At 56.8% G+C, this 27,496-nt stretch overlaps 1 protein-coding gene across 2 annotated transcripts; it reads left to right on the top strand.

Annotated features, from left to right (window-relative positions):
- On the top strand, positions 1–27,496 carry SYNGR1 (synaptogyrin 1). Of its 2 annotated transcripts, none has more exons than XM_061206177.1 (4): positions 1–158; positions 17,691–17,928; positions 19,348–19,493; positions 23,582–27,496. In XM_061206177.1, the coding sequence occupies exons 1-4, from the start codon at positions 60–62 to the stop codon at positions 23,801–23,803; spliced, it is 705 nt and encodes a 234-aa protein (XP_061062160.1). In that variant the 5' UTR covers positions 1–59; the 3' UTR covers positions 23,804–27,496. The 2 variants fall into 2 exon arrangements, with proteins under 2 accessions (XP_061062160.1, XP_061062161.1); XM_061206178.1 differs by lacking the exon at positions 23,582–27,496 and adding an exon at positions 20,741–21,041 and having other exon boundaries at positions 4–158.

Here is a 27,496-nt window from a genome sequence, read left to right as displayed (position 1 = left end):
GCACGCGCACGGGCTGGCGGCGCGCGCCGAGCGGGGTGCACCGCGCGGGTGCAGCCACGATGGAAGGTGGTGCGTACGGAGCGGGCAAAGCCGGGGGCGCCTTCGACCCCTACACCCTGGTCCGGCAGCCGCACACCATCCTGCGCGTCGTGTCCTGGGTAAGGACAGCTGGGTGGCCCAGCCAAGCAGGGGGTGGGGCGGGGTGGGGGCGCGGGCGAGGGCGGCGCGCCCGGACGGACCCCAGCCCCACCCGGCTTGCTGCCCGGGCGCGGCCGCGGGTGGGGAGCCGTCCGGCCGGCGTACTGGCGCCCGCCCCTCCCTCCTTCCCGGGCTCCGGGCGGGGGTCCCGGCGCTCGCGGGGTCGCCTGCTCCCCGACCCCTGGCTTCCCGGTGTCCCCACTTCTTACTCTCACCCCCGCCCCCCATCGCGGTGACCTCCAGGCCGCGACCTGGCGCCTCGCGGTTCGGGTTGCGCGCGGCCGCCTGGGCGGAACGGCGACCGTGGGGACGGAACCCTGGTTTCAGGTGGCCTTTTTTCGGGGGTGGATCGGGGCGTGGATCGTTTCGCGGGGTGCACGCGCTCTTGCCATGGACGATCAAGGAGGAGAGGGCAGGAAACCGGGTTTTTGTGGCTTAGCTGGGCTCGTGTGGAGCGACGCGTCGGGAGCCGGATACCTGGTCTCTCTCCCCGGGAACTGCCTTTCTGCAGCGTGACCTTGGGCTGGAAGCTGCCCGAGAAATGTTCACGGAAAGCGAGGAGTTAAATTCCGAGGTGGGCAGCGTCACCTCCTCTCGCTTGCCTCAGTTTCTCGATTTGTAGCGAGGTGGGAGGAGCCTCCTTGAGACCTCCTTGGGCTCCGATATTTCCCGAATTCGTGCAGACACCTGGATGCCTGAGGGGGCCGTGGGCCGGGAGGGCGGGAGAGAGGTCCCCTGCCCACAGGGAAGAGCAGAGAAGGCCGTTCTGGACCTCCAGCCTGGCGAGGGCAGAATCCCTCAGTGCAGAGAGCTGAGTGGGGATCCCTGTTCAAACCTGGGGTCGGGGAGAGGAGGATGGGACAGAGTCAGCACACAGGGAGGGGTTCACATGACCTGGGCAGCACCCCAGGGAAAGGAGGCCTGCTGCTGTCTGGGGAGGGGTGTCTGGGCCTCCCTAGGGTTGCTGGCCATTGCCCAGACTCCCTCACTAGAGGGTCTTGCCTCTGCAGGCCTGGGGCGCCTTCCTGTGGGCCTAGATCAGAAAGGCCTGGATTGGGGACGCTGGGCAGGGGCCCTGTCAGCCACCCCAGGGGGCTAAGCCTAAAGCCAGCTGTGGGGTGCTCAAGCTCCCTCACTTCCTGGATTTTCAGGGCCATATAAGGGTGTGATGGGTGGGACAGCTGGGGTGTTTATCTCTGGCCTCCCAGAGGGAAAGGGAGCTACCTTTCCTTTGTCTAAAAACGTTCAAACCTCCCTCTGGTGCCACAGGAAGGGTGGCCACGTTTAAACCCCTTTTTCTCAAGTGCCCACCAGATGGGGAGCTCTTTGAGGGCAGGGAAGCCCTGTTCTTTAGTCTTTGGGTCCCCAGTGCTGGCATATGGCCTGGCACCCTGGGTGCATCCAGGAGGGTTTGTGGTGCTGAGTTCATTCATCCGTGTTGTCTCCAGCTCCCCAGAGACCCTGGCAGGTCCTCGGCAAAGGTAGAGCTCTGGGGGACACCTGCCTGATAAGGTGGGCCGGCTCTGTGCACTGCTCCCCTCCGCCGGCCCGGAGCGTGAAGTCACTGGCTTTGTGAGGGGGTGTGGGCGTTTTGTCTGCTTGGGTCACTTCTGCCGGTGAGGGCTTCATTTAGCAAAGCTTTATTGAGTTGGCTAGGCTCCGAGGGAAGGCGGCGTGACTCAGACGCAGCCCTTAGTGCTCAGGGAGCCTACAGTCCCGCTGGGGAGTGAGCCAGGCACCCCCAGGCAGAGGCCGGCAAAACCAGGAGAGCAATCAGAGAAGCTTCCTGGAGGAGAAGGCGATGTCAAATTGGGCCTGGAAGGATGAGGAGGGTTTACATGTGTGCATATCAAGGTGCCGGGAGGACATTCCAAGCAGAAGGGAGAAAAAGTCACTGAGCACCCACTGTATGCAGGGCTGTTCTCACGATTACCTGGCTAGTTCCCCCCACAGTCTGTATCACACTTGAGGGAACTGAGGCTCAGAGAGGCCCAAAGTTACTGAGCATGTAAGTGCAGATGGAGGATTTGAACCCAGATCTTCCTGTCTCCAAAGCACAGTGCTTCCCCTGGATCAGGAAGAGTTTGAAGTCCTGGGATTTCAGGTTTGGAAAGGATAAGGGTCATCTGGGTCAACCCCCATGCAATGTTCAAATCCCCCCGGAGGCCCCCAACAGTCTCCCAGCCCTGCTCACTACCTTTGCGTGAGCAGAGGTATCTGATACAGGCTGATTGAACTTTTAAAAAATATATAGGTTTTTTCCTGATCATAGAAGTAATACCTGCCAAGCTTCAGGGAGTCATCAAACCTGGACCTACCCTGGAACCTGAGCCCCCAGGCCTGCAGGACCCCTTATCTCTTGACTGAGGCTTTCTCAGCTCCTCTCTGCCCCTGTGTGCCCTATACCACCTCTCCCCAACCCCCAAACACCTGGGCGAGTGGTGCCAACCTGTGTGTCCCACCGGAGATGCTCTCCGTCCAGTGAGAACAGAATTGAGTCGACAGGCACCATCCAGAAGGCTTGGGATGCAACAAGAAGGAAATCCAGTGGGGAGTAGGTACCTCTGCCAGGGGGCGTGGAGGGCCTCCAGGGGGAGGTGACCCCTGTGTTGGTCCTAATAAAGAAGGTGGGGGGGAGGTGCATTCCAGGTGGGAGGAACAACATGTATAAATAAATACCTGGGGGCACAAGGTCTGAGTGGGTTTTAGAAACGTTGCTGAGCTCCTGGGGACCCCAGGTGTGTGAGTGAGAACAAGTCAAGGAGGTGTGGGGGGCAGGCAGGGTGGGCAACCCAGGGTCGGCCTTGGATGCCAGTTTCACAAGCTGGGCTGCATCGGAGGGCCATGGACAGCCTCAGAGAGGGGTTTTAAGCAGAGAAGAGGTATGTTTCGGAAGCTCCCTGCGGCGCCATGTGGAGGTATGGCTTGGGGAGGGCTCTGGGGGCAGGAGGCCCAGAAGGAAATCTGTGGTGTGGTCTAGCCTGTCCTCTCTCAGCACCGGGCAAGGCCCTGTCACTTACTCAGGGAGCTGGGTCCACGCAGGCATGTCCTGTGCTCCTTTGGCGTGTATCGCTGACAGTCTCGGAATCTTCTTGACCACTTCGCCTGCCTGTGGCTGACCTTTGGCTGGTCCATCTCTCTCAGGCCTGGGAGAGAGTCAGGACAAGGAGGTCATCAGGAGACGTGGATGATAGGTTTCTGCATGCGTCTTGGGCATTTCCTCGTGTCCTGGGGCAGTGTGGGAGCTTGAGGAGTCTTGGGTTTGGCATCGAGACCAGGGCCACCAGAGAGGGACCTTGGAAAATCCTCACCTGTAACGTGGGATTGGAGTGCCTGGGTTCAGGGCGGACTCAGTTTGTGAAAATGGATGTACAAAGGGCCTGCCATCCCGTTCATTCCTCTAGGCACGTGACATCCCTGTCCAGTGGGTTTCGTTACCCCCACTTTAGGTGAGATGCTGAGGCCCAGAGAGGTTGGAGCTACTGGGATTGCAGCCCATGCCTGACTTCCAGGACGTGGCCCTTGCTTCCTGCTTTGGGGAGTCCCCAGCCACATGGGGAGTCCCACACGGCCACTTGTGCAGAGCTGTTAGGCAGGCTTGAGCCTGGGGAGAAAGAACAAAGGCTGGGGGAGGGAGGGCGGAGAGGAGGAAGGACCAGGAGGAGGAGGGAGGAAAGGGAAAGGGCAGATGGCAGAGCTGGCACGGAGCCACATTTGGCACCTACACCGGAAGAACCAGCTGTCCAGTGGGAGGAGAGGCAGGGCAGAGTGTCAGGAAGTGCCTGGGGCCTGAGGCCTGAGTCCGTGTGTGTTCTACGCCCACTCCGCCCCTGACAGGTGGTGTGACGCCCCTGACAGGTGGTGTGACGTGAGCAAGATGCCAGTGCTCTCTGGGCCCCAGTTTCCCCATCTATCAGATGGGAAAAGGATAGTCAGATTGGGCTGGTGGTTCCCAGCCTTTCCACCCTCAACAAATGCTACTCTTGCTCCTAGTGGATTGTAGGTTGGGAACTTTGGGACTGGTCAGTATTTAAAGAAGTGATGTCAAGGACCAGCCTCCCGCACCCCTGATGCTTTGTGGGGGTCTGCAGAGGGAGCCTGGGCCCCAGATGCATACTGCAGGAGCAGAACGTGTCAGCTGGAGCCGGCAGGGTGGCCCGTGCCCCTGTGTTTCTGGGGAAGCCCTCCCTTCCTGGAGGGAGTCGTGCTCACCCCCACCTCTGCTTGGGAAGATGGTGTGGGGGGAGGGGGACCGCGGGGAAGGGGTGGCTGGGACAGTCCCAGGCTGTCAGGCCCAGACTATTCAGAAAGCCATCACCTAGGGACCCCAACCATCCCGGCTCCTCAAATGACTCAGGGTCCGGGGTCAAGAGGACATGGTCTTCCCCAAATCTTGGCCCCCCCTCTGAACATCCCTGACACCTTTTGTCAGTTGCACTGTAACCTGGCCTCCCCACCCCCAGACCCTGCTTCCCCAGCAGCCTTCTCAGTGGGGGCTGTTCTTTGCCTCATGCCCTCCCTCCGCCGGGCCTGGAGATGGGACACGATCCTCCCGGCTCCTGAGGCTGCTTCCAGACCATTCTCCCCCAGCTGTGAATCTCATCGCAGCCCTGGACCAGCCACTCCCCTCATTGCAGGCCAGCCCAGGTCACTTCCCCTGTCCCTCAGCACCGTCCCGCCTTCCGTCCTGCTCCCCGTAGTTCCCGCTTCCGTGATCCTTCTCACAGCCTGGCCTCTCATTTCCTGGGCCCCCAGCCTCCCACAGGCTTGTCCTCCCTGCCTCAGCCACTCTCACTGGGTGTACCCTGGGCCTGGCCCTTGTTCCTGGCGAGAACTCAGGTGTCCACCTCTCCCCAGCCCTCCTGTCGTTCCAGCGCTCTGCCTTGCGCGCCGTCCTTGGCCTGGGACCCTCCCTCTGTGCACCGGCCCTCACCCCATCCTCCCCGTCCCCCTCTCCAGCTTGGGCTCCCTGGTGGTCTCACCCACCTGCTCGCGGCTCTGGCCCTCCTGCGTCGCTGCGCTCACCTGGCAAAGCCCTGCTTGCATCCACCCTTGGCCTCCTCACACCCACCCCTCCCCCAGGCTCTCTCCTGTTCTGGTGGCCAGGCCAGCCTCGCAGGGTCCACCAGGGGCACCCTCTCACCTGCTCGAGGACTCAGATGCCCTCCTTCCCTCCTTCCCTCCCTCCCTCCGCCCTTGCCTCCATCCTCCACTCTGGCTCTTTCCCATCAGCTTACAAATGTGAGTTCTTCCCACCCCCTCGCCCATGCCTCTGGTCCTGCAGAAGATTTGTCTATGGTCACCATCTCTGGTGTTTCTCCCCCGGTTTTCTCTCACTTGCGCCCTGCTCAGGCTCTCGCCCTCACCTCTCCATCTCATCAAGATCATCCATGACCTTCACGTTGCCAAATCCTGTGGCCGATTGTTATTAATGGCTCTCACGGCCGCATCTGGCGCAGTGAGGGGTTCGTACGTCCTCCCGTTGGTTCCGTTGGCTCCGACAGCCGCAGGACTGTCGCCTTCTCTTTAATGTGCCTGGTCTTTGCGAGACTCACAGTCTAGTGGCGGGAAAAGTGGCTGAGAAACCACTTAAAATATGGAGGTGAGCATAAGCCCTAGAGTGAGGGAACGCTCACTCAGGCTCACTCGGGCTCGGGACAGGTGGGAGGGATGGGGCCAGCCAGGCGGAGAGGGGGGACATTCCAAGCAAAAGGGGCAGCACGAGTGAAGGCCAAGGCCAAGGCCGAGAGGCGCGGCAGGGCGGTGATGAGAGGCTGCTGCCCCCCCGCCCATGCCCCATGGGCTGTAAGCTCTAGGGGGCAGGGACCGTGTCTGTCAGGTCACTGTCGTATCCCCAGTGCCAAACGGCACCTGGCATCTTGTCATGGCTCACACGTGGGTGAATGAGGCTGGGAATTGCAGTGCTCTGTCCTCCTCCGTCCACCCACCGTCCCCATTCAAGTCTCCAGTCTTCAGGCCTGGGTCTCAGTTTCCCCGTTTCTAAGGAGGCTCCCTGCTCTCCTGGTGTTTGTGCAGCCACAGGAGGGAGAAGACAGGGAAGCTTTCAGATCACCGGCTCGAGCGAGTCTCAGTGCCGCGGACACAGGGCCCCTGCCCAGCAAGCCCACTCCCCACCCCCGCTGCGGAGAGCGCACGGAGACAGCTGGCGGGAAGATTATGGCCTAATCCGCCGCAGGTCTCTGCTTCCAAGGCTGCAGAGGTGGTGGCCGGGCCGGACCTGGGAGGAGAGAAGGGAGCCCGCCTGCCCCGCCCTCGCCCTGCGGCTCTGCACGAGGCTCTTGAGGAAGCCGAGTGCCCCCCCAGTGCCCGTCACGCGCCCCTGCATTGGCTTCGGCCCTTTCCCTCACGTGACCCAGGGAGAGGCGGGGCCCTTGCAGCCTGACTCATCCCTCAAACGCTCGGCTGCCGGTTTCCTTGTCCACTCTTTCCGTGGGGCCCAGGAGGCAGGTTGAAGACTTCATGGGGATGCTGGCAGGAAGGCGGGCTCAGCTCATGCCGAGGGAGAGGACGTGGCAGCCCTTTGTTGCGGAGTGAGCTCCCTGTGGTCAGAGGTGTGCAAGCCAAGGATGCTGAGGAGAGAATATAGTCTTTCTCCCAATTCTCGTGCTGCCTATGCCTCTGCCCATCTATCAGGCTTGCTGTTCACTCACCTTGAAGCCTTTCCTGACCCTCCCTCTGGGTCTGGAGTGGAGACATACACCCAACAACTGAACCAAAAAATAAGAAAAAAATATGTAATGAGATTATCAAGAAAATAAATGGGGGTATTGGAGAATATTGGGAGTCAGGTCCGGAGAGCTTCTCTGAGGAGGTGGCTTGCATTGAGATTTGGATGTTGAGAAGGAACCAGCAGGAGCCAGCCTGGAAGATCTGGGGAACTCTAGGCATCCCAGGTAGAGGGAACAGCCGGTGCCAAGGCCCTGAGGCAGGAATGAGCTTAGGAGGGAGCGAGAGGAGAGTGGCAGGAGAGGAGGCTGAGAGGAAGGCAGGAACCCTGGGGGTTGGGGTGGGGAGGGGGATTTCACCGTGCGGGTGTTGGTGAGTGGGATACAGCAGGGGGTGACACGATCTGACTTAGGTTTAAAGAGATCTTTTCAGCCCCAGTGAAGTGGATGGTGCAGGGGCGCGGGAGTGGCACAAAGAGGCTGGGAAGCTGCTGTCATCGCTTAGCAAGAGGTGATGGTGGCCTGGACCGGCACAGGGGCGGGGGTGGGGGGCTGCATGGAGGAAACTGAGTGTTGTTTGGGGAAGGATGAAGAAATAGACCCAAGTGCCAGGTTGGATGGGGTTCAAGGACGTGCCCACTCTGGGGTCTGAGCAGCTGAGTGGGGGCCAGTGTGCAGATCGATGAGGGGCTGGAGGTCACTGGGGGTGGGGAGAGACCAGAGGTGAGACCAGCAGCCCGTCGTCGTCGTCGTCGTCGTCGTCGTCGTCGTCGTCGTCGTCTTCGGGGCTGGACTTTATCCTCAGCCCCAGGAGGGACTGGTGAGAGTTGGGGGAGTGGTGAGTGCCCCCTGGTGCCCGTCTGGAGATGGGTTGGAGGAGGCGGGAGGGGAGACTGTCCTGAGTCAGGCAAGCAACACTGTGGCCTGGAAAGGGACAGTAGCCGATGCCGCGAAGTGGAGAGCCGGCGAGCGGGTCCGCTGGCCGCCTGCAGCGTGAGGCAGGGACCGGGGACTCCTCCCAGCCACCCATCTTGGGAACAGATGTCCCTGTACAGGGTGAGGTAGAAGGTGCCATCCGGAGCTGGCAGGACCGGAGGGTCGTGGGCTCCCGACCTCATCTCTTGACAGCTTGTCTGGGGGAAGACTCAGCAGGTGCCTAAGGAGGTTTAAAGCCAGGCCTCTGGGAAGTTCCTTGAGAACAGCAGGGACCTCTGTCCCCACCTGCCCCCGACGCTGGCTGGGCCCAGCTGTCCCTGGAGCCCGAGTTAGCCTGATGCCCGGCCCTGGCCCAGGCACAGCCTGCCAGCTCTCTGGGCGGATGTGGAGAAAAGTGGGCCGGGCCCCTCCTGCACTGTGGGATGGTGACAGGCTCGGCACAGCAGCTGTCTCTCCTGGGTCTCGTGCTGGTCCTAGAGTCTGGGACCTGGAAGTCATTTCTTCACGGGGAGGCAGCTGAAGGTCGAGGTTTGGCTCACATTCTGGAATGGGGCTGGACCGGGGGCAGGCCTGGGCAGGAGGCCCGGCACCATGCTTACCTGCCCCGGGTCGTCCGGCTGTGGGCTGGCCAGAGACCTGGCCTCGTGGAGCCTCAGCTGCCCTGTTCTGGAGTGGGCTAAGTAAGCCTGCTTTGTGGGGGTGGGCGTTTTGTTGTTGTTTTTGTTTGTTTATTTATTGAAGTGTAGTTGAGTTTTACAATGTTAGTTTCTGGTGTACAGCAAAGTGATTCAGTTATACGTATAGGTGTATATATATATTTTTTCAGATTCTTTTCCATAATAGGTCATTACAAGATACTGAATATAGTTCCCTGTGCTCTACAGTAGGACCTTGTTTATCTATTTTGTACATAGTAGTGTGTATCTCCTAATCTGTGGGGTGTTTTTAGGTTTATTTTTTTCCTTAGAGGTTTTGATGAGGATTAAATGAGATGATTTTTGTCAAGCCCTCCCAGTGGATGCAGGGCCCCTGCAGAGGCTGTGGGCTGGCTCAGGGTTGGGGGTGAGGGTGGGCCGGGGGGGACAGACCGGTGGATGAATCCCAAGCAGGAGTATGTGCAGGGTTAGGGGGGGCGAGAGTGACTGGGAAGGAGGGTGTCCCAGGAGGCAGCTGCAAGTCACCACCTCCCAACAGGGTTTTGAAGGGTGGGAAGGAGTTTGTTCCTATTTGAACGATGAAGAAGGTGGGGAAAGGCATTCTGGGAGGTGGGAACAGTTAGGGCGAAATTGTCAAACAGCCTGTGGCTTTGCTAATGCTGGCCTTCTAGGATGGTTGAGTCATGGGGTGGGAGAGGGAGAGATGTGAGGCCAGGGCAGGGTCTGGCAGTTCTGGGGTCTCTGTTTCTGTGTGTCTCTGAATCCAGGAGCCTGAGATGCTGAGATTCCTTCGATTTGTTTTTCTGAGTTTGAGATAGCTCTGCTCTAAGTGCCATCTGGAATCCGTTTTTTTAAGACTCAGGATTGGATTATAAAGACGGTGAAAAAAACAGTCTTGCCCCGGTTTACCTTGCTGCTTTTTTTTTTTTTTTAAACATTTTTCTCTAGTGCAAGGGAGGGAGGTTGTTTTTCCTGTGCCTGCCTGTGACCAGTGGCCCCCCCTGAGTACCTCCCGAGGCCCTCACCCTCCATCCTCTCCTGTTTCCCGGCTGCTGGTTCTGTCTCCGCAGACCTGTCTCCGGCCCCTGCAGCAGATCTGCTCGTTGGGGTGAGCTTCTCCCTCCCATGCCTCTGCCACTGCGGCCAGCGTAGAATTTCATTGTGGTTTAATTTCTGGTTCTCTGGTGGCTGCTCTGCGTGCTCCCTGCCGTCCCTGCCGATCCGGCCTTAGCAAGCCACCCCAGAGGCCGCCCGACACAGGGCACCGGACTTGCATTTTTGTCAATACTCCATCCACCCTTAAACAGCCGTGGGACCTGGGCAGTTCCCTGGATGTGGGTAAAATGACAATAAGGACATGGACCTTGTGGAGTGAAGAGCATGTGTTTCAGTCACATCGTGGGTCTTGAGGGAGTCCCCGTTCCTCCTGCCTTGGACTGTGGAACAGAAACCTGGGGCCTGGGCCTGCTTTTGGGAGGCTCCCTCCCACTCGGGGTGGGGAGACTACAGCTAAATGGAGGAGTTAACCTGGGGCCCAGAGGGTCCTGCGGGGGGTGTGGTGAGACTGCAAGGGCCTTGTTGTGTGGCCTTGGCAACGCTTCTTCCCCTCCCCTGGGCTCAGTTTCTCCATCTGTAGACTCTCAGCCTGGTCCAGGGGTGGCTCCCTGCCCTGGCCCAGCCCTGCAGCCTGCGGGGGACCTGGCACGACACCTCTGTTCCCAGTTCTCACCCAGCCCAGCCCCTCCCCGACCTGCTCGTGCTCTTCCCCTGCTCCCCGCAGCAGGCCAATGTCTGCAGATGCTGGTGGCTTTACCTCCAAAGGACATTCAGCCCCCACTACGTCACCCCATCCCGCTGCCCACGCCAGCCCCGCCCCCTTGTCCCTCACCTGGGCGCTGATTAGCCCCGCTGGTCTCCCTGCTTTCACCCTCGCCCCACAGTCTTTTCTCCACCATGAGCAGGGTGAGTCTTCTTAAACCTAAGTCAGATCAATCACTCACCTGCTGTTAACCCCGAAGTGACTCCAGAGCTCAGCCTTGCCCTGCAGGCCCTGGGGGCCGGCCCCTGCCTGCCTCGGTGACCTCCCCTTGCTCACTGTGCTCCGGCCACACCCTGTGCACCTCCTCGAGGCACCAAGCTTATTCGCGCCCCAGGGCCTTTGCACTTGTGGTTACTTCTCCCTGGAACGTCTCTCTCCAATATCTGCATGGCTCTGCCTTTCTGCATATGGGCGTCTGCTCAAAGGTCACTACATCAGTGACCCCCATTCACCCAGTCTGTCTCCTCCTGCCCTTCTTGATGCTTCTTCGGGACACTTGTCCGGACTTTTGTACATGTTTCTCAGCTGTTTGTCTTCCTGATGAGAACAGGGACCTTGCCCCCTCACCCTCTCGCACAGGGCCTGGCACATACTGGGTGCTTAGAAATACTGTCAAATGAATGAACAACCGATAGCAAGCCCCAGTTCTCTGGCCTCCGAGATGCGGCCTCCCAGGCCCCGGAGGCAGGGGGCCCTGTGGCTGCAGAGCGGTCAGCTCCCTGGGTAGTGCATGCCCAGCAGAGGGGCAGCTCACCCCACCCCCACCCAACATAATCAGAAAAGTTAGTTATAGCCCAGCACCTACCGCGTGGTAGAAAGAATATTATGGAAAGAAAACAGTGGAAAGGGCCGGGGGTGTGAGGTGGGCAAGTAGGTGGCTGGTGGGAAGTGGAGGGAAGGGAGGCCCCGGGAGAGGCGGGCAGAGTGGGTACTTAGAGGACCTTGACCACCAGCCCTAGAAGCTTGGATTGTGTCCAGAAGGCCCAGGGCCGGGGATTGGGGGCGGGGGCACTTAGGTGACCTTCGTGCTGCAGAGTGGGGACCATGATCCATAGACCCAGATCTCGTTGCTCCTGTGGCTTCTCACTGCATTTAATCCGATGTTCCCGTGGCCCACCAGGCCCTGCCCTCCCTGCCGCTTCCTGTTCCATTGCCTCTCCAGCCCCAGCTCCCTGGTCCCTGCTCCAGCCGCGCTCCTTCCCTCACCTTCAGCCTTTGCCCCTTCTGTTCCTGTGCCTGAAACATGCTTCCCCTGATCTGTGCAGGGCTGGCTCCTTCTTGGCCCAGCTCAGAAATCACTGCTCAGGGCTCCCTTCCCTGACCACTGCCACCTCTTCCCAGCACTTGCCACCGTGGGTCATTGCCTCCATTATCTATTCCACTTGTTTAGCGTCAGTCTGGCATTTGTTGGATGCTTACTCTGGGTCACGTGCTCTTCCTTACATGTAGGACCTCATTTATTCCTCACAAAATGTCAGTGGTTTAGGTGCTATTGTTGGGAACTGAGACTTAGAGAGGCTAAGCCCAAGGTCACCCTGCTAGACAAGGGGCCAGGCTCGGATTCAGCAAGCCCGGGTAATCTGACCCAGGCTCTCGCCCCCTCACTCCTGTCCCTCCAGACGGTCAGCTCCCCGACAGCAGGGGCTCCGCGGACGTGGTCCCCCTTGACGCCCCCTCCCACCACAGTGCAAGGCACTGAGAAGCCTGTGACCTGTGATGAATGCCTGACCAAGGCCCAAGTCTGCAGGAGGGAGCCGTGGGCGGAGAGGAGGGCGGGGAGCTTGGGGCCTGAAGGACTGGCTGCAGGGAGCTGGCACGCCAGCTCTGCGGGTTCCGCGGCCCGCCAGGTCCCTCGGAGGCTGTTTTGATCTTGCTCCTTCCCCTCTTGGGGACACGTCCTCACCAGCACTTTCCTCCTGGCCTCTCTGAGGACTCGCTGCTCCTCTCCCCCAAGAGGGCCCGTCTTAATGGTTCCTCCTCTGCTGTCCCCAAAGCCCCCACCCCTCCACTCAGCCTGCTTTAGGGAAGGGGTCCAGCCTTGTTCCAGCCCCCAGGGAGCGTGTCTGTTAGGAAGTGCTGCTCCAGAGGGCCTTCCTGGTGCTCTGCCTTCTCTCCCAGGGCCTCTGGAGAAGGGAGTTAACCCTTAACTAAGTCCTGACTGCTGTGCTCTGTGTACTTGTGTGTAATTCTCCCATCAGCCCTGGAGGGAAGGTTAATTTCTACAGAGGACCAATCTGAGGCTCAGAGAGGTTAAGTCGTTTGCCTGAGGCCACACAGCATGAGCAGCAGGGCTGGGATTTGAATCCAGCAGGTCTGTGTGACTCCTCAGTGTCTGAAGTCTCTGTCTAATCAAGAGGCTTTTCCATTTTGCTGGATTGGTGACGTCTGATGACATTGGGACTGGGCCTCAGATTCCCAGCCTGGCAGTTTTCTGGTAGGAGCCTTGGACTTGTCTTGGTGCACAGGCCCAAGGGGCTGTGTGAGTGGCGGTCCCTGGAGTCGTGCAGTGCACGGCCCAGGCAGCTGGCTGTCAGAGCCCGCCTTTGTCTCCCAGTGGCGTCTGCGTTGCTTGTCTGGGCTGTCAGTAGCCCAGGGGTCCCTTTGACAATTGCTTTGAAGTCTGGACTTCATGCCTCTCCCCTCCTGTGCCCCTGAATGCCAGACTTGCCATTCCAGTCCCACGGCCTGTTCCCGTCACGCTGATGCTTTCCTACTGATCCCCTGGGTCTCTGGAAATAAAGGGTCACGCCTGCTTCAGGGCCCACCTCCTGAGGCTGAGAGTCAGCTTGGTCAGGTGGAAGAGAGCGTAGGGCTCAGATTCAAGAGACCTGGGTTCAAGTTCAGCCTGTACCCTGACAACAGTGTCACCTTCTCTTTCTGAGCCTCAGTTTTCCTTCTCTGTCAATTGGGGGCAGTACGAATTGCCCTTGCTGCTCCATGCGGAGATTGTGAAGATACAGAGCCTGTGACCGGGCAGAGCTGTGTGCCAGGAGGCCTGCACTGGTCTGCAGGTTGAGGTGACATGTACATTCCCAAATCAGGATTGGCAAATGTGTGGCTCACGGGCCACCACTGCCCATTTCGGTGCCCGTGGCTGAACCAGGACACAGCACCCCCTGAATCCTTTCTTTTTTTTATGAATTGCAGAAAAATTCATATTACCCACAATAAACCATTTTAAAGTATACAGTTCAGTGGCATTTAGTGGATTCACAATGTTGTGCAACTACCACCTATCTAGTTTCGAAACTTTTTCATCACCCCATAAATACCCCCCATACCCATTAAGTAATCACTCCTCATTCTTCCCTCCCCCAGCCCCTGGTAACCTCTAGTCTGCTTTCTGTCTCTGTTTTGCCTATTCTGGGTATGATACCTTAAATCATAACACTGACCTTTCGTGTCTGGGCTTCTTTCACTTCTTTCTTGACCTGTTTTAAGGTTCATCCAGTTGCAGCATATATCAGAACTCTGCCCCTTTTTATGGCTGAATAATATTCCATTGTATGGATGTGCCATAGCTTACTTCTCCATTCATCCACTGATGGACATTTGGGTCAGAATCCTGTTAACACACAGTGTCATGAACCAGTGGTCTCCAAACCTTAGTTCGTGCCGTCCTTCAGGAAACATTTTTGAATCAGTCCTCCCATTAAATGTAAATTTGAAACCCACGCACCTATGGTCAGTTAATCTATGACACAGGAGGCAAGAATATACAGTGGAGAAAAGACAGTCTCTTCAATAAGTGGTGCTGGGAAAACTGGACAGCTACATGTAAAAGAATAAAATCAGAGTGTTCTCTAACACCATATACAAAAATAAACTCAAAATGGATTAAAGACTTAAATGTAAGACTGGAAACCCTAAAGCTCCTAGAGGAAAACATAGGCGGAACACTCTTTGACATAAATCTAAGCACTATTTTTTTGGATTTCTCTCCTAAAGCAAAGGAAATAAAGGCAAAAATAAACAAATGGGACCTAATTAAACTTAAAACCTTTTGCGCAGCAAAGGAAACATGAACAAAACAAGAAGACAACCCTACTGAATGGGAGAAAATATTTGCAAATGATATGGCTGATAAGAGGTTAATATCCAACATATATAAACAGCTCATACAACTCAACATCAAAAAAACAACCTGGGGCTTCCCTGGTGGTGCAGTTGTTAAGAACCTGCCTGCCAGTGCAGGGGACACAGGTTCGAGCCCTTGTCCGGGAAGATCCCACATGCCGCGGAGCAACTAAGCCTGTGCGCCACAACTACTGAGCCTGCACTCTAGGGCCCGCGAGCCACAACTGCTGAGCCCATGTGCCACAACTACTGAAGCCCGCACACCTAGAGCCCGTTCTCCACAACAAGAGAAGCCACCACATGAGAAGCCTGCGCACAGCAACGAAGAGCAGCCCCTGCTCGCCGCAACTAGAGAAAGCCCACGCACAACAACAAAGACCCAGTGCAACCAAAAATAAATAATTAATTAATTAATTAATTAAAAAAAAAAACCTGATTAAAAAATGGACAGAAGACCTGAATAGACATTTTTCCAGAGAGGAAATGCAGGTGGCCAGCAGGCACATAAAAAATGCTCACCATCGCTAATTGTCAGGGAAATGCAAATCAAAACAAAAATGAGATATCATATCACACCTGTCAGAACGGTTATCATCAAAAAGAACACAGGAACTTCCCCGGTGGTCCAGTGGGTAAGACTTCGCACTCCCAATGCAGGGGGCCCGGGTTTTATCCCTGGTCGGGGAACTAGATCCTGCATGCGTGCTGCAACTAAGAGTCCAAATGCTGCAACTAAAGATCCTGCATGCTGCAATGAAGACCCGGTGCAGCCAAAATAAATAATAAATAAATAAATAAATAAATATTTTTTAAAAAAAGAACACAAATAACAAATGTTGACGAGGATGTGGAGGAAAGGGAACCCTCATACACTTTTGGGGGGAATGTACATTGGTGCAGCCACTGTGGAAAACAGTATGGAGGTTTCTTAAAAAACTAAAAATAGAACTACCATATGACCCAGCAGTTCCACTCCTGTACATATATCTGAAAAAAACAAAAACACCGACTTGAAAAGATACATGCACCCCAATGTTCATGCATTATTTATAGTTGCCAAGAAATGGAAGCAACCTAAGTGTCCATCAACAGATGAATGGATAAAGAAGATCTGATAAATATTGTATATATATACAATGGAATACTTACTCAACCATAAAAAAGAATGAAATTTTGCCATTGCAGCAACATGGGTGGACTTGGAGAGTATTATGCTAAGTGAAGTAAGTCAGACAGAGGGAGACAAGTACTGTATATCACTTATATGTGGAATCTAAAAAACACAACAAACTAGTGAATATAACAAAAAGGAAGCAGACTCACAGATATAGAGAACAAACTAGTGGTTACTAGTGGGGAGGGGCAATATAGTGGTAGGGGATTAAGAGGTACAAACTATTATGTATAAAATAAGCTACAAGGATTTATTGTACAACAAGGGACTATAGCCAATATTTTATAATAACTATAAATGGAATATAACCTTTAAAAGTTGTGGATCACTATATTGTATACTTGTAACTTATATAATATTGTACATCAACTATACTTCAATAAAAAATGTGGATTTGTTTTATATATATTACTGCTACACTAATATATCCAATACATTATAAAACCCATGTAAAGTGTAGACATCTTAAAAAGATACAATTTAAAAAATGATGCTTCTTATATTTTTTCTCACACCTGCGCTGGAGTCACTTCCCATCCAAGGTGTTAGCTAAGGACGAAAATGTGTCTGGGTCATATTGAAATTCTAGTTCCTTATTGTAGAAAAATTGGAAAGCAAAGTGAAGTGGAAAATGGACAGTAAACCCTCTGCAGCCTGCACCTCAAGTTCACTGTAGGCCACATCTGAGGTTCTGTTTTCCTGTTTGTATGTTTGTCAGTTGGGTCTGGGCCTCCTCGTAATCATAGTTTCCGGGGAGGCGAGAGGTAGGAGGAAAAAGCATGAACTTCAGAGTCAGCTCCCTGGGTTTGAAGCCAGCTCTGCCACGTACCAGCTATGTGACTCTGGGCACATTAACCAATACCTACACCTTCCCTCCCTCATCTGCAAAACGCCAATGATGCTGATTGTATTCGTTAGCTGCTGCTATGTAACAAGACACCCCAAAATGTAGTGGCTTAAAACAACAAACATTTGTTATCTCACAGTTTCTGTGGCCAGGAATCTGCTTAGCGAGGTGCCACTGCCTCTCACATCATGGTGTCAGCCAGGGCTGCGGTCTCATCTGAAGGCTGAGGGAGGATCCATTGTCAAGCTCACTTACATGGTGCTGGCAGGACTCGTTCCCTGTGGGCCGCGGGGCTCAGTTCCCTGCTGGCTGTTGACTGGAGGCCTCTCTCAGTTCCATGCTGCGTGTGTTTCTCCGTAAGGCAGTCAAAACCTGGCAGCTGCTTCCATCAGAGCAACCAAGTGAGAGGGGTCAAGAGGGGGTGAGCATGATGGAGGCCGGGTCTTTGTAACCTCCTCACACAAGTGACATCCTGTCACTTTTTGTCATATTCTGTTTGTTTAGAAGCAAATCGCTAGGCTCAGCCCACAGTCTAGGGGAAGGAGATTGCACAAACGCGTGAATACCGGGAGGTGGGGTCTTAGGGGACCACCTCTGCTGACTGCCAGCCCAGCTGAAATAGACCTGTCTTGGAAGTTGTTGGGGGCACTTAAGGAGGTAACGCATGTTACACTTGGGGTCCTGCAAGTAATTGACCTGTTGCTCTGTAATTGACAGGGTTGTGACTGTTGTATTTTTTTCATTTATCATTCTTCCCACTTGTCAGGGCCTGGGCAACAGGGAAGGGTGGGACCAAGGACAGGGCCTGAGACCCCAGAACAGCCCGTGGCTCTGCAGAGCAGAGGGGAGCACAAAATGGGGCTGGGCACGTGCCCACATCCGGAGGAATCAGCTGGGGGCTTGCTGGCTTGGCAGTTCACCACCCAGAGGGCTGAGACCTCTTCTTCTGGGAGGCCAGGTCCAGTCCTAGAGGAACTGTGGTATCAGGGCCCAGGAAGACCTCTCAGCACCTGGCTGGAAGGGGAGTGGGGCCACATCTGTGGTCGGAGGGTCCTCAGTGCCTGCAGCTGAAGAAGAAAGTGATTGACCCTGCCTGTGCTGTGTGACCCCAAGCAAGTTCCCCTCCCTCTCTGGGCCTCCCCTCTGAAATGCCTGCTTAACACCGGTCCTGTGGCTGTTTGGGGTGAAGAGGGCTCACAGAGAGGCAGGCAGCAGGCCGAGGGGGTTGGCAGCCCTCCCCTCCCCTGGGGCTGGTACTTGGAGGGGTCTCATGCCTGCCCCTCCCCCGCCACCGCAGGTGTTCTCCATCGTGGTGTTCGGCTCCATCGTGAATGAGGGCTACCTCAACAGCCCCTCGGAGAGCGAGGAGTTTTGCATCTACAACCGCAACCCCAATGCCTGCGGCTACGGCGTGACCGTGGGCGTGCTTGCCTTCCTCACCTGCCTGCTTTACCTGGCCCTGGACGTGTACTTCCCGCAGATCAGCAGTGTCAAGGACCGTAAGAAGGCCGTCCTGTCTGACATCGGCGTCTCGGGTGAGCCCCTATCCCAGTGGGCACCCCCCAACCCCAGCACAACAGAGTCCGCAGGGGGCTGTCCCGGCCGTGGTCCTGCTCATCCTCACGCACACCTGGGAGGCGGCTGCCACCCTTCTCCCTATTTTCCAGATGGGGAAACTGAGGTGCAGGCGGGTGAAGGGACAGACTTGGGGTCACAGGGCTGGCAGCAGGGAAGGGTGGGACCAGGGCTGGGCCGGAGACCCCAGAACAGCCCACAGCTCATGCGGGGAGGGGAGCACAACGACCAGAGGAGTCACCTCTTCTTTCAGTGGCCTCTTCTGGCCCCCTCCTTGGTGGAGCCCCGTGAGAAGTAAGCAAGGCGATGGCTGAAGGCCCTGGCACACAGTAGGTACCCCGGGAGGGTCAGGACCTGGAGCTGGGGAGCTGCCGTGACCTGCCACCCTTGCCCTTCAGAAATGGCCTTTGGCAGAAGTACCCTGGCCTCTGTCCCCATGAGTTCTGAGAGACTGATTGGAGGGTGCTTGGGTTTGGTGTCACTGGCCTAGGGTTGTGGTCTCAGGTGTCTGGCTGGGACCTCCCCCCACTTCCTGGCCCCAGGACTCTCAGGATGTGCCTGGCTTGCAGGCAGTGAGGCCCGGGGTCCCTTAGACTTGAAGGAACTAGGATGACATGAGTGGTTCTCAAACTGTGTTCCATGGAGCCCCAGGGTTCCCCAGCAGTGCCTCTGGGAGGGGCTGGGCTCTAGGCACCACCCCCGGCACACACGCTTTTTATCCTGAGCAGCTCTGGACTTCTGTGGATAGACTGTGGGCATCCAGAGATCTTGTTGCCACAAGGCTCGCACCACTAAACTCCCCAGACCTCGGCTCTCAAAGGGCCCCTCACTAACCTCGGGGCTTTGTGAGGCTGCAGACACATTAGTGGTTGAGACTCAGACCGGCTGGCCCCAGCGTCCCCTCATCGTCCCCTGCCCAGTTCTCTGGGAGGCTGCAGTCAGGCGCGGGGTTGGGTGGACGCTCCTCCCAGAGAGCTGCAGGCCTCAGGGTGGACCATGGGTCAGTCAGCGATTCAGCCAGGAAATCTGTGTTGGCTGAGGTTAGGGAAACGCCGGCCGAGGCTGACTGACTTTTCTCTGTCTCTCCTTCCCTCTGTCTCTCCCTCCCTCTCACTGCCCGGCCCTCCCTGGATCTGCTCCCGGCCTGGCTGGTTCCTTTCTGTGGTCTCTCTCCTGCTCTGCATCTGACCGGCCTCTCTGTTCTCGCCTGCACCTTCCCTGTGCTCTCCCCACTCTGACCCCCACCTCCTCTCCCTTTGGGGGTGGGGGAGTGTGGGAGACGTGCTCTTGAACCTCCCCTGTTCCTCGGTTTCCAATTTCCTCCCTATTCGCCCTCTCTCCCCATGCGGGCCTTCCGCCTGGCCCCGTGCACACCCCAGCCTTCTGGGCCTTCCTCTGGTTCGTGGGCTTCTGCTACCTGGCCAACCAGTGGCAGGTCTCCAAGCCCAAGGACAACCCGCTGAACGAAGGGACAGACGCGGCCCGGGCTGCCATCGCCTTCTCCTTCTTCTCCATCTTCACGTGGGTGAGTACACTGCCCACCCAGCCCACACTCGCCGGCCCCAGCCAGGCCCCTGGGCTGGTGGCCTTTGAGCATGGCCATGGACTCTGTTCTGCTTCCCTCCTCAATGCTCATGGCGGGACTGCTCCCTGAGGAAGGAGACTGTCCAGGAAAGACAGTCAGGTGGTGGTGGCAGACCCTGGCTTTGGTGCAGAGCACCATTCCTGTGGTAATGGACTCCCCTCCCGACCACTCCAATAGTTGGGTGGTAGGTGTTAACTGTCCCCTTTTACAGATGACAAAGCTGAGGCCTAGATGGGAAGATAAGGCCTTGAGGTTCAAGGCTGGGAAGGAGCCCAAGCTGAGAGTCAGGAGACCTGGGTCAAATCGTGGGGCTGCCTCTAATTTTCTGGGCCTCTGTCTTCCCATCTGTAAAATGGGGAGATTGGATTTGCTGTGGGGTGTGTCACAAACACAGATGGCCACGGGGCAGGCAGGATGTGAGAAGGCGTGAGTGGACCGGGTGGCATGTGCACACCATCCTAAAAGGGTACCCTCTGCCCGGCCCCTGTTCTGAGCAGTACTGGGGACCCACAGAGGCCAGGTCTTCCTGTTTTCCCAGGGAGCCCAGAAGTCTGAATTTCTATGAGAAATCTGATCTTTATGTGTTAGCAATTTGTTCAAGTTTAAAAAAATATATTGTGTGGGTCCAAAAAAGCATGTCTCTGGGCCCCACTGGCCAGAGGCCACCCCTTTGCAGGCTCTAGACCAAGTGGTCTTGAACACCCATCAGCGTGACAGCAAGGCTGGTCCTTCTTTCCCACTGGTTCCAGGTCCTCTTGATTTATTTTTTCTTCTCTCATCTTCCTCCTTCAGATATCTGGGGTTATATAGGCTCTGTTCCCCCATCCCAAGGGCTCTCGCCTCCCCTCTGACAGTGCCCCCCAGCCCACAGCCCCCTTCCCTCCAGACCTTCCAGCTGTCCTGGCCCCTCCTGTGAAGCCTTGCTGCAGCCAGCCTTCCCTGTCCCCCCTGCCCTCCTGGGCCTGTCCTAGACTTCTTCCTTTTTTGTGGGCTCCTGGCTATCCCTTTTCTCTTGGGGGCGGGGCTTGCAGAGGAGTAGTGGGTGATTGGACACCAGGACTTCCAGGGGTGGGTCTGAAAGCCTGACTGACAGGTGCCCACCAGCCCACTGAAGTCAGCCTCCCTGCTGGCACCTCTGCCTCTCCCTGTTCTTCCCCGCTGGCCTCACCCCTGCTCTCTCCTGGCAGAGCCTGACCGCAGCCTTGGCCGTGCGGAGATTCAAGGACCTTACCTTCCAGGAGGAATACAGCACGCTGTTTCCCACCTCAGCACAGCCGTAGGCCCGCCCGGCTTCCAAAGGCAGGGAGCCGTAATCATGCCCAGTGGCAAGGTTGGGGGGCAGCCCACTTCCTGGACCGGCCAAGATGCCAGGGCGTGCAGGGCGGTGGAAAGCTGGCTAGAGGGGCCAGTTAAGACTCACCACTCGCTCACCGCCTCCTTTGTTTATTCTTCATGTGTCCGTTCATTCAGTAAACATTTATTGAGCAACTGTTCTGTGCCTAGTGATGAATCAGATGTGGTCCCTGGCCCCAGGAGCCCACAGCCTGGGGAGGGGAAGACAGACAAACCGAAACCTCCCCCAAATGTGCTGCACAGGCTGTAGAAGGGCTGGAGGTGGCTCCACACATGCGCTGTCAGGGTGCCGAGCTGTGGGCTGAGAGCCCGTCCCATGGCTGCAACATGAAGGCCGATTTTCCAGTCCCCGTGGAGGCTGGCTGCCAAGGGGGGTCTGGCCCAGGACATCAGAGGACTCCTGGTCTGGCTCTGCTCTCGTGTGCTTTGTGACCCTGGGCAGACCTGTGCACCTCTCTGAGCCTCAGTCTACTTCCCTGGACTGAGGAGTGATAATGGACCAACCTTTCAGGGCTGTTGCACAGATGAAACAAAGCTTGGCACAGGGCTTGGCACAGAGATGCTCAATAAATGTAGGTTCTTTTGTTCATTCATTCATTCATTCTCTCCAAGGAGTCAAGGACACCGTCATAATCTCTACTTTGGGAGTGATTCCCGTGTGGTGAATCCCTGTTCTTCCAAAGGACCTTGGCCCCCATTTCTACACAGGTTCCCTCCGCTGCCCTGGAGTACAAGCTGGCCCCCAGGGCAAAGCACTGCACGGTGGAAATGCCACAGAGAGTGCGCCTGCTCTGAAGAAGCAGCGCCAGGTGGACCACCAGGTCCCTGGGCTCTGAACAGAACTCCCAGCCTCACCTCTGCACCCCAGTCCAGCAGGGGCCCACACCCCTCCATGGCTCCTGTCTGTGGCTCTTTGAACTGGCTGGCTAAGGGAGGCCTTGACTCAGTGGGGATGGAGGAGTGACCACAGATATAGCACTTGGTGCTTGTAGCTAGAGGCCCCTCCCTGGAAGGGTCTGCAGAGGTCATCTACTCCAGCCCTCTGCCTCCGTGCAGACACCCGTGGAGCCAGGGAGCTGTGAGAGGACCAGGTCTGCAGAAGTTCCTCTCAGGGACTCATTCATTCATTCATTCATTCCCCGTGTGCTCTTGTGGGCTCACTGAGGGCTCAAGGGTGCTGACAACGTGGCCGGTACCTCAGGGGGGACTTTCCACCTCCCTGCTTCTCCAGGCTCCTGCATCCGAGCGCCCCCGCAGCCAGGACCTCGTACCAACATAGTGGAAAATACAGGAGGGCCACTCCTAACTTCCTCAGCCCACCTCCTTGAGGCCTGGTCTGCCTTTCCCAGGCCCCTGGCCCTTTGCCCCCTGCCTCTCACCCATTGACCCTTTTGGGTTCCTGGTTGACTTAGTGCCTTGTCAGCAGGCTGATCAAAAGGAAGGAGGTGGGGAGGGCCGTGGCCTGGGAAGGGGCAGGACCCCTGTGTTCAGGTCTGGGTTCTGGCACTGACTGCCATGAGGCCACCCTTTTCTAGGCCTCAGTCTTCTCAGCCCCAAAACAAGGGTAAGTAGAACATTAGCATTTTCCTATCACAGGCAGATGACCTGGATTGGGAAGGTCTCTGGAGAAGGCTTTCAGTGTAAACCTATAAACTTCGTCGTTTAATGACAGATTTAATTTATTCCCTAGCTTGGTGTGATCAGTGTCATTGTCCTTAATAACAATGTAACTGCTTTTACTGGAAAAGAATTTCCCGCCTATGCATTTATGCGGTAGACAAGTCTTTCCCAACTGGGTCCTATGAAAAAAGGGCTTCAGTGGTTGGATAAGGTTGGCAAATGTTGCTTGCCATAGTTTTCCCCTTGGGGATCCCAGCATGCATTAGTCAAAGCTCTGACAAGTCCTATAGCCTTCTATTTAACTCAGTTTCCCAAACTTGTTTGGTGAAGCATTTCAGTTAGAATTAGGTTCAGCGACAAATGACAGAAATCACAAATGACAGTGGTTTAAACAAAGTCTAAGTCTGGGAAGACAGTCCAGGGCTGGCATAGTGGCTCCAGAAGTCTTTAGTGACCCAGGTCTCGTCCATCCCTACAATTTGGCTCACGGACCTCATGCTCCATTATGACAACTAGAGCGCCCGCTATCACACCTGCATTCCAGGCATCATGTCAAAGGGTGGGACAAAGAACTTGGGGGTGACCCATTGGCTAGAACTTAGTCATATGGCTATGCCTAACTGCAAGAGAGACAGAATAGCTTTTAGGAGATGCCGACATTTCTCTGTCCCACCAAAAACTTTTTTCTCCATTCCATCTAACTCCCTAAGAACACATTTTGAGAAGGATGCTGTGGGCCTTGGGGGCATTTTAACACTCCAAAATGAAGACTCTAGAATTTTTGTTGACCCAGAGTGACCTCTGGGATTAGGGGACATAGGGCAGGTGATTTCCGAAGTTCTTTCTGGCTAGAGAGTGTGGTTCTGGGCTGGCTGCAAGGACAGCCTTCCTTCCTCCCCAGTCAAGCTAGGTTTTATCTCCTGTGTTTTGAGGATATTTAACCCTCTATTGCCCGTGTCCTGTGGACTAACCTCTACTAACCCAGTGCTCTTGTCTGTCTCTCCCCTAACCATCCCCTCCCGCCTGTCCTTGTCCCCGCCGACCCCCGTCCCCAGGCGGGCCAGGCTGTGCTGGCCTTCCAGAGGTACCAGATTGGCGCAGACTCGGCCCTCTTCTCCCAGGACTACATGGACCCCAGCCAGGACTCCAGCATGCCTTACGCCCCCTACGTGGAGCCCAGCACCGGGCCAGACCCCGCCGGCATGGGTGGCACCTACCAGCAGCCGGCCAGCACCTTTGAGCCCGAGCCCCAGGGCTACCAGTCGCAGGGCTACTGAGCCACAGTGACCGCCTGCCCCCCGCCTGCCTATGACCTGCTCCAGCTGCCCCCTGCTCCCTCCCTTCACACCCAGCCCCCTTCTCCCTCCCAGGCTGCCCTGCCCGGTCCCTCCAGGTGGTTCCACTGAGGTCCAGGGCAGCTCGGGTGGGATGGGGCAGTGAGGTGTTGGGGGGGTATCCACATGTGTGTGCAGGTGTGTCCAGCAGGGCCCTGGGGTGTTTGCATTCATTCCTTGTGTCTTCGAGCATTCGTTGAGCACCTACTGTATATCAGGCCTGTGCTTGGCATGAGTGCTGAAAGACAAATGGTCCCTGGAAATGGGGAAGAGGAGATGTGGAGGAGGCCCTACTGGTACCAGAAGTAGGAATGGAGAGAAAGCTAGACCGGGAGGATGCTGGGAAGGTTTGGCTGCAGGGTGTGAGCACCCACAGGACACTGGGGGCTGTCACCTGCTAGGAGTGATACAACCGCCCTGCTAGGAGTGTTGGCCTGTCTCCATTTTGTGGCTGAGGAAACTGACGCCTGGAGAAGTCAAGGTCACTCGCCCAGGGTCACTCAGGCAGCCAGTGATAGAGATGGGGCCAAGCCCAGGCCCCCTGACTGCAGAGCACCTGCTGTCCCCTGGCCTCCCCACCATCCCCCCTCCCCGAGCCAGGGGCTCCACCGCTCAGTGCTACCGTCACTCTGGGAGGCCTTGGGGACCTCAGCCCATGAGACACCCTGATTCTGCTGCAAGCCAGGGGCCTGCTCTGCCCCGACTGTTCCCCCCAGTGGGACAGCCCTGCCTCCAGGCCCCTCTCCCCACATCCCGCCAGCCCCTCCCCTGGCCGCCTCCCAGGGCGGGAGAGCAGAGAGGGTGGGCCTGGCTCCCGTGTGCCGCTCCATGCTGCGCGTATCCCGCCAGGAGCTCCAGCACGCCTTTGTGGCCTCCCGACGACTGACCACTGTCCCTGCCTCTAGGAGGGGCTCGCGATGTCCCTGCCTCTAGGAGGGGCTCGCGATGTCCCTGCCAGGGGCCGAGTGAACAAGGAGGCCTGGATGGGGAGCACCTCGCCCAAGGTTACAGTGAGTGAGTGGCAGGGCTGGGCTTGCTACCTGGTCTTCTTGGTCCCAGCTACCCAGCAGGTGCCCCATTCCCTGCCCTTGTGACCTCCCAGGAAACAGAACTGATCTGGGACACTGTGTCATCTTTCCTCATTCGGGGTCAGCCAGGGGCCCAGGGGCTGGGACAGCCAAGCCAAAGCCTTCCAGAAGGCCTGCCAAACGGCTGGTCTCCCTACGGGAAGACAGGGGCTCTAGACCCAGCAAGGCCAGCCTGCAAGCTGCTGCCGTGGGACAAACTATCCTCAAGATGAACGGTGAGAGCCCCTGGGGCGTGGAAGGCTCCGGGAGGCCACAGGCTATCGGGGAGAGGGTGGCAGGTGTCCTCAAAGGCACAGGGAGGGTTGTGGGGGACAGGGAGGGACTCTTACACAACGTGGGCTCTCCACTGAGCCCTAAGGGTTGGGGAGGCCTTGAAGAGGGGAGAGGCGTGGGGAGACCTGGGGCCCAGCGTCCACCAGCCAGTGCCTCGGGAAGCAGGGCACTGGGATTGCAGGTCAGCACGGTGCTGGGTGTTCCCACCACCAGCCCCCACGAGAACCCTAAGGGGCAGGTAATATTTGTTCACTTGCTTGTTGATTCAGCAGTTATGGGGCATCTGTGCTGGGAATACAGAGGGTGGGGTCCCTGCCCTCAAGGAACTGACAGTCGTCAGAGATGAGCATTAAACCGACAGCTGTACCCAGGGTCCATTACAGGGGTGAGGCGCTATGCGAGTGCATGACGGGCTGCGGCTCCCCAGGGAGGGGCCCTGAGGATGGGCAGCAGTTAGCTTGGCAATGAGGGACGGAGAGGGAATTTCCTAGGCAGAGAAGTTGTCTCCACTTAAGGGGAAACTGAGGCTCAGCACGTGAATTAGCAGTGGAGCATGGATCAGGTCTGGTCAAGTCCTCCCAAGGGGCAGCGGTGACAGGAGAGGACCCCAGACAGCCGAGTGACAGCTGATTGTTGCTGACTTCAATTTTCCACATCTGGGGAAGGGGCTCTATCTATGGTTCTCTCCCCCCTGGGTGGCCCAAGTGGGGACAGGATGGGGCTCTGGTATCTGCCAGGTTGAGCGGTGGAACCGGTACCAGACCAGAGGTTTGCGAAAAAGGTAAGGGTGGGAGTGGGTGTGTTTCTGGCAGAGAGAAGTCCTGTGCCCACATAGGATTCTATGAGAAGTCCTCTCCCTCACCCACTCCCCACCAAACACTTCCCCGGCTGATGGGCACCAGGAGACCCCAGGGTGCTGCCCATCTCTTCCCATGGGCACCGACCAGCTGCTGGTGATGCTGGGCTAGAGGGCAGTGTACCATTTAAACTTTACCCGGTCGCTGGGTGTTTATTACAGACTCTACCTGCCACCCCAGAATGGGAAAATTTACAAGGCCCTGCCAGGAGTAGGGGCTGCTGAATCATCTCACTCAGCATTCCCCACTAGTCCTGGGGCGCTGCCCAGACAGGGTCCCGAGGTCAGGCTGTGCTGCGGTGGGGGTGAGAAACAGGAGCAGAGATTTGGAGGGCGGGATTTGATTGAGACCCAGGGCTCCTGACTTCCCTACTGAGTGGTTGGTGGGGAAGCCCTGCTCCTTCTGTTGGCTGAGGACAGCTCCCTGGGGGCCCCAAGCTTAGAGCCTGTGCTCACAGGCCAGCGGTATCCCCTTTTCCCTCCCTGCTGCCCCCCTCTGCCTCTCCCTTGCTTCCAAGCCCTTCCTTGGAGAAGGGCACCCCTGCAGTCCGACCTTGCTGAGTTTGGGCTCCCTCCTCCCATCAAGCACAAGAGAGGGCCAAGGAAAACTGGGTTCCACACAAGTTTAGAGCTGCAAGGACACTTAGGGGAGTTAGAGTCTGGGCCAGGAAGACAGTGACTTGTCCAAAGTCAAGCACAGAGCTAGAGGTTCGGGATCCAGGTCTCCTGCCTCTGAGTTGACACTGATCCTGCTGCATCACAGGCACCTGCCTGGGTGCGGCTCCTGGTCCACCTGGGTGTGTAACAACTGAGGGACTGACTCCCAGGGTACTGGTATCTGCTCCCCACTCCACCCTTCCCTGGTGGTTCTTGATCTTCCAAGACTGTTGGGGGTCCCAGGCTTCCCCCATGTAACCAAGAGCCCCCGTGTTACCCCTCGGGAGCCCCCAACCTTGGTCCAAGACCCCTTTGATTCTCTAAGGAGCACAAAGGGGGAGCACTCCTCCCAAGAGTTTGTGGGAGGATGGACTTGTCCATCCGTCTCCCAGCGCTGCCCCTTGATGTGACACTCGCCATCCCCTGGTGCCCACAGCCCTTGTCTGGGTGCCCTGGCCCTTCCCGCAGCGTTACTGCCTGTGTATAGTATAAATATATATATTTTCTATATATAAGATGTATAATATAAGGCTCCACAAATGTATCTCTGTGCGTGTGTGTGTGTGTGTGCAGTGAATGGCAGTCCCCATCCTGGGCCCCCACTCTGGACTCCCCCACCACCTGGTTAAGTCTCTCAAGAGTGAATCCAGTGGCCCCGTGGCACCCTCCTCTATGACATCCGTCCATTTGTGGTGAACCAAGTGAAGGTGGTGACTTCTGGTGACATAGTAATAAAGTGAAGACTCCAAACCCACCAGTGGA

Source organism: Eubalaena glacialis, chromosome 11, assembly GCF_028564815.1.
Source record: "Eubalaena glacialis isolate mEubGla1 chromosome 11, mEubGla1.1.hap2.+ XY, whole genome shotgun sequence".
In the NCBI taxonomy this organism is placed as follows: Eukaryota; Metazoa; Chordata; class Mammalia; order Artiodactyla; family Balaenidae; genus Eubalaena; species Eubalaena glacialis.
This window is presented reverse-complemented; position numbering and strand designations above follow the sequence as displayed.

Coding starts and splice junctions, on each gene's coding strand:
- SYNGR1 (XM_061206177.1), top strand. CDS start 60: ATGGAAGGTGGTGCGTACGGAGCGGGCAAAGCCGGGGGCGCCTTCGAC. Junction 159..17,690: donor TCCTGCGCGTCGTGTCCTGG/GTAAGGACAGCT, acceptor CCGCCACCGCAG/GTGTTCTCCATCGTGGTGTT. Junction 17,929..19,347: donor GTCTGACATCGGCGTCTCGG/GTGAGCCCCTAT, acceptor TGCACACCCCAG/CCTTCTGGGCCTTCCTCTGG.